At 36.6% G+C, this 10,285-nt stretch overlaps 4 protein-coding genes across 4 annotated transcripts; 3 read left to right on the forward strand and 1 right to left on the reverse strand. All coding sequences in view use genetic code 11, as the record gives it.

The window, feature by feature from the left end:
* Window positions 1-123: 123 nt before the first annotated feature.
* On the reverse strand, window positions 124-6,990 carry ycf2. The gene has a single exon. It carries the CDS (start codon window positions 6,988-6,990, stop codon window positions 124-126), a length of 6,867 nt encoding a protein of 2,288 aa, YP_001165479.1.
* Window positions 6,991-7,595: 605 nt separating this feature from the next.
* Window positions 7,596-7,877, forward strand: rpl23 (ribosomal protein L23). Its single transcript has one exon. It carries the CDS (start codon window positions 7,596-7,598, stop codon window positions 7,875-7,877), a length of 282 nt encoding a protein of 93 aa, YP_001122858.1.
* An 18-nt stretch (window positions 7,878-7,895) lies between these two features.
* rpl2 (ribosomal protein L2) lies at window positions 7,896-9,380 on the forward strand. Its single transcript has 2 exons — window positions 7,896-8,285; window positions 8,946-9,380. Exons 1-2 carry the CDS (start codon window positions 7,896-7,898, stop codon window positions 9,378-9,380), a joined length of 825 nt encoding a protein of 274 aa, YP_001122859.1.
* A 54-nt stretch (window positions 9,381-9,434) lies between these two features.
* rps19 (ribosomal protein S19) lies at window positions 9,435-9,713 on the forward strand. The gene has a single exon. The coding sequence runs from the start codon at window positions 9,435-9,437 to the stop codon at window positions 9,711-9,713; it is 279 nt and encodes a 92-aa protein (YP_001122860.1).
* Window positions 9,714-10,285: the final 572 nt, after the last annotated feature.

Genomic DNA, 10,285 nt, shown 5'->3' on the forward strand with positions numbered 1-10,285 from the left:
GATCTCTTTGCTTCGGAACAAAACAATTCGAATTAGGCTCGGTCAACTGGAATGTGTATTATCGATATAGGGGATCTTTCAATTGAGAAGATCCATCGACCTGAGACGAAGAGAAAGAAAGGTCTATCTATTTTTTTTTTTTGAGTGATTCAGTGAAACCAATGATTCGTTATTGGAGCAGATAGCAACAACTATCTCATCTGGGAAAAGCCATCTTTTTCTCAACAATGTCTTTGTCATTTGATCCAATAGCGCTTCGTTAGATAGGAACAGATTTGATAAATATTGATAACTCTCAGATAGAGTATTAGAAGGGAAAAATCCTTTAGATGATGAACTATTGATTCTAAGCCATCTCTGGCAATGAATCAACAATTCAAAATGCTTTTCTTGCGTATTCTTGATAAACCAGTGTTTATATATAGATGTAGGAAGATCTGTTTGGGAAGTAAGAAGTTCCCTTGACATCTCTTCATCTGTAAAGAATTGTCGATGTGAAAACACAGAGACAAAAGGCTGATCTTTGAATAGGAAAAAGAGTGGATCCGCGGGGTCCCAAATGAATTGGCTTATTCGAAAAAAGCCCTGTTCTTTGGAAGATCTATCTCGTGTCTGGTACTGCATGGTTCCACCCTGCAAGAACTCTGAATCATTCTCTTGAAGCTCATCCTCTTCATCATAAATGATCCGCTTGTCCCGAAATGACCTGGCCCAATAGGGAAATCCCAATGAATTGGGCCTTTCAATACAATCAAATAGAAAGCCCCAAGGGCGCCATATTCTAGGAGCCCAAACGATGTGATTGAAAAAATCCTCCTCTATCTGTTGCGGGTCGAGGACTCCTCCCCGTTCTTCAAACTCCGATTCATATTTTTCATAGAGAAATCTCTGATCAACGATAGAATAAGATCCATTTTGAATCCTATTTAAGGGATTCCTTGGTTCGGACCGAAGAAGCAATGTCACTCGATCCTTATCAAACTGACTGCAATCTTTTTCTGTACGTGAGGATCCCACCAGAGCGCCTTCTACTTCTAATAGGCCATGAACTAGATCAGAATTATTCTCAACGAGTCCATAAGATGTGATCCCATTTTTTTCATCAGGTCCGGGTAGAGACCAAAGGTCTTGAGCGACCGATCCGGCAGAACAACTCAAAAGGTAAAGAAGTATCGTTAATTTCTTCATACTCGTTCCAAGTTCGAAGTACCATTTGTACAAATAAGAATCCCCCCCGTCACATGATTTCTTCTTCATATAGATAGAGATAGGATCTATGGAGCAATTACTTAGAAGTACATTTTGTGAAACAGCCCTTCCTATCTGATAGAAAAGGATCCCATGATCCTGAACCGATCTTACCTGAGATCGGAAATCCCAAGTTTGTCTATGAAGAACAGAGCTAATTATATTAGTGTCTATGATGGATTTTTTTTGTATAATACTAATCGATAGGGCCTCATTGTTAAGTGCTACAAGATCTCGTACATTTGAACCCATCGTTGTGGACCCGAATCCATTAGTATGGGACATTTTCTTTTCCAAGTGAAATCCCCTAGTATATGAAAGAGTGAAAAAGTGTTTTCGTTGTTGTGGAATAAGAAGCCTTCGTATCTTAATGCATGTATTGAATTGATTCGGAGCTATTAGAGCTGGATCTACTTTTTGGGGAATATGAGTCGAAGCAATAACAAGAATATTTCTAGTGGAACATCTTTCACAATCCCTGGAGAGATAGTTCACTAAAAGACCGAGGGATAAGTAATTCGACTCATTCACATCCAGATCATGAATGTTAGGAATCCATATTATGCAAGGAGACATTGCTTTTGCTAATTCGAAGTGAAAGGTGATATAAAATCGGTCTATTTCTGGCATCATATCCATAGTTAGCGTATTCATCATAGTTAGAAGCTCCAGCTCTATATCAAGGTCACGGTCGATATCGTCACTATCGTCACTATCATCAATATCGTCACTATCATCAATAAGAAAACCCTTAGGCTTGTTATCCAGGAACTTGTTCAGAAATACTGTAATGAAAGGAACATAGGAGTTTTTCGCTAGGTATTTGACCAAATAGGATCGTCCAGTTCCTATAGAACCTATCACTAAAATACCCCTACTAGGGGGAGGTAGGGCTAAGCGGAGCGAAAAGGGTTTTCCATGAGATGGGAAATGAAAACTATTAGCCCCCCACAAGGTTTGTGAATAAGTAATTGTCTGATAATTAGCAAGGAATATATGTCTTTCTACTAAACAGGATGTATTGAATTCATAAATCATTAGATACTTTTTATGAATGTCAACTAAGTATCGTAAGTAAATTGCTCCCGGTTGTTCACTTATTTGATAACCAGAGTTATTCTTTGATAAAAGATCACTATGAGTAAGACTCAATAGAATTTGATCAATCCTTTTTTCTGTTGTTAAGGTAGAAAACTGAACCAAGAATTCTTTTTCTTTATCATCAATCGAATCAGTGTTCGAGACCCAGGATTCTATTTGATCATCAATCCAATCACCATTCACGTTTTTTATTTTTCTTATCAAGGAATAGATTGCTTTACTTGGATGACTTAGATGTCTCGTATTTCTCGAAAAAGCGATTCGATTGATGGGATTTGGTATAATACTTATGAGATCGATGAGATTCCAAGATTTATTCTTAGAACGTATGGATTTGACCCCATAAGCGGGACCACCACCCCATAGCATGTTGCCACCAAAAGCAAAACTCCGTATTTCTTCTAGAGAATCTCCTAATTGTTCCAGAGCAACTAGAAAGAGATTCTTTAACCAGAAAGAATTCAGTTCAGATGTAGGATACCTATCCAGAAGTTTTCGCAACTCAATCATGTATGATGGAATCATCAAAGATTTTACCTTTTCGAACTCTGTCTGTAACTCACTATAGACTCGAGAAACAAAGAGAAGATGTGTACGAACGAGATATCCAGCAACAAGGAGAAGGAAAAGGATTGAATAGAAGAACTCCTGAACATTTAGCGATCTCAGATGTGTCGATATCAATAGTAACTCATTATTTCGATGAGTCATTTCTTCGGACAGAAGAAGATTATGGAAACAATTACCCGGAATCTCACTTATCAGATTCCATTGTGGAAGACACAATGGAATCTGACGAATTCGCCATAATATATCTGACCCATGCATAATATCATGAAAAATGGATACAAATTTTTGGCTGCTACTTAGTATCGGCAATAGGTCTGAAAAAGTATCTAAAAATATGAAATTTAGATATTTGTACCCCGTCGAGGTAAGGAACCATGGTATATATGTTTGGAATAGATTCCATTTTGAGAGAGTTGAAAAAACACTATCTTGTTGAAAGGTTCTATACATCTGACCTTTCTCAAGGCATTTTTGTAGACAAGAACTCCGTTTTTTCCTTTTTTCGGATGGTAAATATTTCTCAGAACATGGAGTGTGAATCCAACCCATGTTTGAATTGAAATTGAGATACTGATACAAGTTCTTCCCTTCTGAATCAGGTATATTCATATCTGAAAGAGGTTGACAATAAGTTTTTTCAAAATGGACTATTTGTCCCTCTGTTAGAGGTGTTCCAGAAATGTCTGCGATCGAGTAAATAGCTCCACGAACGAATGGATCGTATCGAATTGGAAAATGGAAAGATTTGTAGAAGTTATACCCTTCGTCGCCACTTTGCGGAAAATCGTTAGGTATCAATATGTTAGATACCTGTAACTCGATTGGTGAAATAGTATCTCTCTTCAAAAAAGCATGTTTTTTTTGACCATCGCAAAAAGAAAAGATTTTGTTGCGAATGAACAAGATTTTGAGGAATTGTCCATACGTAAAATCATAATTATTGATACGGGCCTTTTCCACATAAAAAGGGAATCTTTTGTTACAATAGAAGCAGAAGTGATATTGATTATTCAAGAATCGAAGTTGATTTGCTTTATAAAAATAGTATATCAATGAACTTCTATGAAATGGTTTCACGGGATTCAGCCAATTGTCTGGATCGTGGGATATCATTGAGAAATAGGAATCTGTGTTATCAAAAGATTTCCTGCGATTCTTTCTAGTATGGAATGAGTCAATCATCCACTTTGGTATCTTATTGAACAAAAATGGTGATATTGTTCCTCCATTGATCAAGAATTTCGATTTTTGGGAAGTATCTTGGTCATCCAATAATAAGGGTTTCCTTTTTTTCAAATGAAAGATTTGAAGACCTATTGATTCTAATAACTGATTACAGAGTGGATCATTCGGACCTTTCAATTCATAGATGTGGATCTCGGACCTATGAATGGAGATACCCCCAAAACTCACAAAGAAAAAAGAAGGAAGTGAGTTAGACAAAAAGAGAAGAAACTTGGGCAAAAAAAGAAGTAACTTGGACAAAAATAAACAAAGTGACTTAGACAAATCTTTTTTGTCGATAACCTCAGACCAATCAATCGAATATTGATTAATATGTAATCGATCGAACACTACTTGAAGGCTATTCTGCTCAGAAATGAAATAGTCCAAATGTTCCTGGAAATTCTTGCTCCCATTGGACCATTTGTATCTATATGCATTAGGATCCCAATTCATAGATCTCTCCGTTCGAGAAATCAAAATAAGAGGATCGAACCATTTCTTCTGACTCTTTTTCAAATTTGAGAAATGTTGGTTGATCGTGTATTTCATTCTAGTTCGATGATTCAGAGTATCATTTCCTATTTGATACCTTTGAATTCCATATTCGAAGTTGCAATTGAATCGATTCAATACATTTCTTATGTAAACATGGGTGCTATATTGGATTTGAATCAGATTTCGGATCAATCTATATTGATTGACTGCCTCCATTATGTTGTTGCTAGCAAATACAACTATTTTAGGTTTTGGATCTTCCAAATTATTCCCGCAAGAGGTCTGGACCCATTTTTTTATGATCCTTCGATAAAAAGATTCATTCTGTTCATAAAAAAGAGGAGGTAGAACCAATAAAGAGTGCTTTTTCGATTCATCCCTGGAGTTCAATAACTCATTCAAGAAATGTTTTTGATCCAATCCGGAGGAATCAATAGAAAAATCAAATTCCTTATGATACACCAGATCCGGCTCGGTTATTGATAGAGTGAATAGATCTGCCATTTCTTGAAATAGATCTTCTGATTCAAAATCGTGGTGTAACGTGTATCTCCCCCTGTTCCGGTCATGGAATAGATGAAAGAAACCCCAAAATGGATTTTTGTTCAAGAATGAAATCTTATTGGAACTGTCCAATTCATCCTTTGGAACCATATCACATCCTCGATAGGATGAAATAGGATGAATTGAGACGGTATTTTGTAAGTACATAATTATCTTGAATAAATTCACTATTTCTTTCTTTTCCGATCGCCTGGAAAGAGCAAGATGTTTCTTTTGTTCTTTTTTCAACAATTTCTGATCTCTAGTAGACCTATCAGTAGGATTCGAACCCAGATGAAGTTCTGACCATCTGTCAGAGAAAAAAGAACGAGTGGCTCTTGCAGGATTCCCAAGAAATTCTTCGATTTCTTCCGGAAGCAGATGATTATTCATCTGCTTCTCACGTTCCATGAATAGTCGGCACATTGAGGAATATCCAGAAAGGTTTTTAAGGAATCGCTCTGATTCTATCTCTGTTCGTTCCGTTTGAAGAAAGGAAGGATCCCAACAAAGAATCGATCTTTCTTTTAGTTGTTGAATCTCTCTTTGATTGATCAATGTGTGATATTTCGAATCCTCATTCCTAATGGAATCGAAAGAATCCTTGGATTGATCAGAAGATCCTTTCAATTGGCTAGAATCCGTTACTTGAATGAAACTAGATCTCGTGGAATCATATTGAAGATTTGATGATACATTCCGTACCTTGCTAAAAAACCGATCCTTGTTTCCCAACCACACATTGTCTAACCAAATCCAATTCTCTTGTGACATGTTCCTCAAAAAATCCGATTCGTGCGGACTCTTCCCCCAACTAACGAAGAGATCTTGACGGAATTGCCACATATGAAATTGAGCACAATTTTGCAAAGAAATAGCCCGCTTGTTTCTCAAGAAGAGATGCGAAACATGCTCAATATCATTTGATTGAATAATTGACCCAGTCCCTTGTTGTTTGAAGAAACCCTCCACTTCCTTTGGTATTTTTTCACGAAAAGCAAACATGAGATAATAAATCCAGTCTTTCACTAAGATTTCGAATAGCTGTCCCGAATTCAAGTTGATTATGTTTCGCCTCTTTCTCGGGGAAAGACGATCAAAAAATTCCCAATCATGGTCCTTACGGATCGGATCATCCATATAATATACAAAAAGGAACTCCAGATATTTGATATCTTTCTCTTTGAATGAGATCTCAATTCCAGCGATGGTTTCATTAGATATCTTACAACTAGAATAGCTCTTTTTTCCTATCCAGTTCCTCCACCACCGCGAACCCCAGTTAAATTCAGGCATGATATACTTTTTAGTTATTGGGAGAACCCGAGTACTCTCTTTCGGATCCAGGAAAGAACTCTCAGAGATCTTTTTTCCTTTTGGAAGATACAGGAGCGGAACAATCAACCTATTGATATTGGAAGACTCAGATGATTCTTCCAATGTATCATTTTTGGGTCCAATGGAATTCATAGGTATAGGAAGAAGCCTTGTCAAATAGGGATTTTTTCTTTCGACCATTTTTCGATTGTTAATACGATATATAAGGACCGCTACTACAAAGAGTACTACATACTTGATCGTGAAATATCGATTGCTTGTTGAACCCTGTGAATTGCGTGAAAGTAGGATACTCCAAATTCGGGAGTCCAAGAGTTTTATAAAACTCTCTTGATGGAAAAAAATATGAATGAGAAATCCCGCTGAATTGAATTGGGTCCATGAATCTAAGAAATAGCGAGAATTCTTGATTTCTTTCAATATCTCTCTCAATTCGAAAATCCAGGATTTGAATTGATGTCCTTTCATCGAATCCTCCTAATTGCATTGATTTATCCGAAAGATTTCACTTCAATTGGAATTTGGTTATTCACCATGTACGAGGATTCCCGCTAAGCATCCATGGCTGAATGGTTAAAGCGCCCAACTCATAATTGGCGAATTCGTAGGTTCAATTCCTACTGGATGCACGCCAATGGGACCCTCCCTCCAAAAAGTCTATCGGATTTTTGTTCAAGAATGAAATCTTATTGGAACTGTCCAATTCATCCTTTGGAACCATATCACATCCTCGATAGGATGAAATAGGATGAATTGAGACGGTATTTTGTAAGTACATAATTATCTTGAATAAATTCACTATTTCTTTCTTTTCCGATCGCCTGGAAAGAGCAAGATGTTTCTTTTGTTCTTTTTTCAACAATTTCTGATCTCTAGTAGACCTATCAGTAGGATTCGAACCCAGATGAAGTTCTGACCATCTGTCAGAGAAAAAAGAACGAGTGGCTCTGTATCAATGGAATCTCATCATCCATACATAACGAATTGATGTGGTATATTCAAATCATAACATATGAACAGTAAAAACTAGTATTTTAATTGAGACTAGAACTCATAGGGAAGAAAATATATTTATGAATGGAATAAAATATGCAGTATTTACAGACAAAAGTATTCGGTTATTGGGGAAAAATCAATATACTTTTAATGTCGAATCGGGATCAACTAGGACAGAAATAAAGCATTGGGTCGAACTCTTCTTTGATGTCAAAGTAATAGCTATGAATAGTCATCGACTCCCGGTAAAGGGTAGAAGAGTACGACCTATTATGGGACATACAATGCATTACAGACGTATAATCATTACGCTTCAACCGGGTTATTCTATTCCACCTCTTAGAAAGAAAAGAACTTAAATCAAAATACTTAATAGCATGGCGATACATTTATACAAAACTTCTACCCCAAGCACACGCAATGGAGCCGTAGACAGTCAAGTAAAATCCAATCCACGAAATCATTTGATCTATGGACAGCATCGTTGTGGTAAAGGCCGTAATGCCAGAGGAATAATTACCGCAGGGCATAGAGGGGGAGGTCATAAGCGTCTATACCGTCAAATTGATTTTCGACGGAATGAAAAAAACATATATGGTAGAATCGTAACCATAGAATATGACCCTAATCGAAATGCATCCATTTGTCTCATACACTATGGGGATGGTGAGAAAAAATATATTTTACACCCCAGAGGGGCTATAATTGGAGATACCATTGTTTCTGGTACAGAAGTTCCTATAAAAATGGGAAATGCCCTACCTTTGAGTGCGGTTTGAACTATTGATTTACGTAATTGGAAGTAACCAACTAGGTTTACGGCGAAACCTAGAAATCGATCACTGATCCAATTGGAGTACCTCTACAGGATAGACCTCAACAGAAAACTGAAGAGTAACGGCAGCAAGTGATTGAGTTCAGTAGTTCCTCATATAAAATTATTGACTCTCGAGATATAGTAATATGGAGAAGACAAAATTGTTTCAAGCACCGACAGAACCGGAAGCACCCTTTGTTTCAAACAGGGGAGGGCGGGTTATTCACATTTCATTTGATGGTCAGAGGCGAATTGAAAGCTAAGCTGTGGTAATTCTAAGGATTCCCCCTGGGAAAAAGAGAGATGTCTCCTACGTTACCCGTACCATGTGGAAGTAGCGACGTAATTTCATAGAGTCATTCAGTCTGAATGCTACATGAAGAACATAAGCCAGATGAAGGAACGGGAAGACCTAGGATGTAGAAGATCATAACATGAGCGGCAGATTTGGATTCCTATATACCCACTCGTGCGGTACTTCATTGTGCGATATATAGAAGATCCATCTGTATAGATATCATCATCTACATCCAGAAAGCCGTATGCTTTGTAAGAAGCTTGTACAGTTTGGGAAGAGGTTTTTATTGATCAAAAAGAAGAATCTACTTCAACCGATATGCCCTTAGGCACGGCCATACATAACATAGAAATCACACTCGGAAAGGGTGGACAATTAGCTAGAGCAGCTGGTGCTGTAGCGAAACTAATTGCAAAAGAGGGGAAATCGGCCACATTAAAATTACCTTCTGGGGAGGTCCGTTTGATATCCAAAAACTGCTCGGCAACAGTTGGACAAGTGGGAAATGTTGGGGTAAACCAGAAAAATTTAGGTAGAGCCGGATCTAAATGTTGGCTAGGTAAACGTCCTATAGTAAGAGGAGTAGTTATGAACCCTGTAGACCATCCGCATGGGGGTGGTGAAGGGAGGGCCCCAATTGGTAGAAAAAAACCCGCAACTCCTTGGGGTTTTCCTGCACTTGGAAGAAGAAGTAGAAAAAGGAAGAAATATAGTGATAATTTGATTCTTCGTCGTCGTACTAAATAGTAGAGAAAATAGAAATTGTTTCTTCGTCTTTACAAGAAAAAGGAGTAATTAACTGTGACGCGTTCACTAAAAAAAAATCCTTTTGTAGCGAATCATTTATTAAGAAAAATAAATAAGCTTAACACAAAAGCGGAAAAAGATATAATATTAACTTGGTCCAGAGCATCTACCATTATACCTACAATGATTGGCCATACCATTGCTATCCATAATGGAAAAGAACATTTACCTATTTATATAACAGATCGTATGGTAGGCCATAAATTAGGAGAATTTTCACCTACTCTAAACTTCCGAGGACATGCGAAAAATGATAATAGATCTCGTCGTTAACGTTCATTTTCACATCCATTTTGAAAGAGGAATGCATAAATCCATAAATATTACAAAATTGAATTATTAGGAAAATGAAGTTCAACTCATTTCTTTTAGAATTCATGAAATTCATGAAATAATGAATAATAATAAAATTCTTTTTTCATTCAGAATTCAATCAATTCAATAAAATATTCAATTGATTTGTAAAAATAGACTCTTATGATAAAGAAGAACCTCTATACAGAAGAACCTGTATACAGAAGAACCTCTATACAGAAGAACCTCTATACAGAAGCCTTGTCTTTTGGTCAAATAAAAAAAAGGTTCATGTCTATTTACAACACAAAGTACAAATAGTAATTGATGTGATTTGTACATAAATAAAACATTATGATACTAGAACTATAATTTCTATTTGCTTTAGTTGAATATCTTCTTTTATTCGATTCGATTTTTTGAATTGTTTATTTGACAATAGTCGATGCTAGTCACAATAGAAATTTCAACGAACTTAGTCAATGAGCTATAATGAGTTATAAAGATATATCTATAGATAAAAAAGACACAAATAAAAACATTTTATGTAA

This window comes from Phaseolus vulgaris, chloroplast (genome assembly GCF_000499845.2).
Source record: "Phaseolus vulgaris chloroplast, complete genome".
Classification (NCBI taxonomy): Eukaryota; Viridiplantae; Streptophyta; class Magnoliopsida; order Fabales; family Fabaceae; genus Phaseolus; species Phaseolus vulgaris.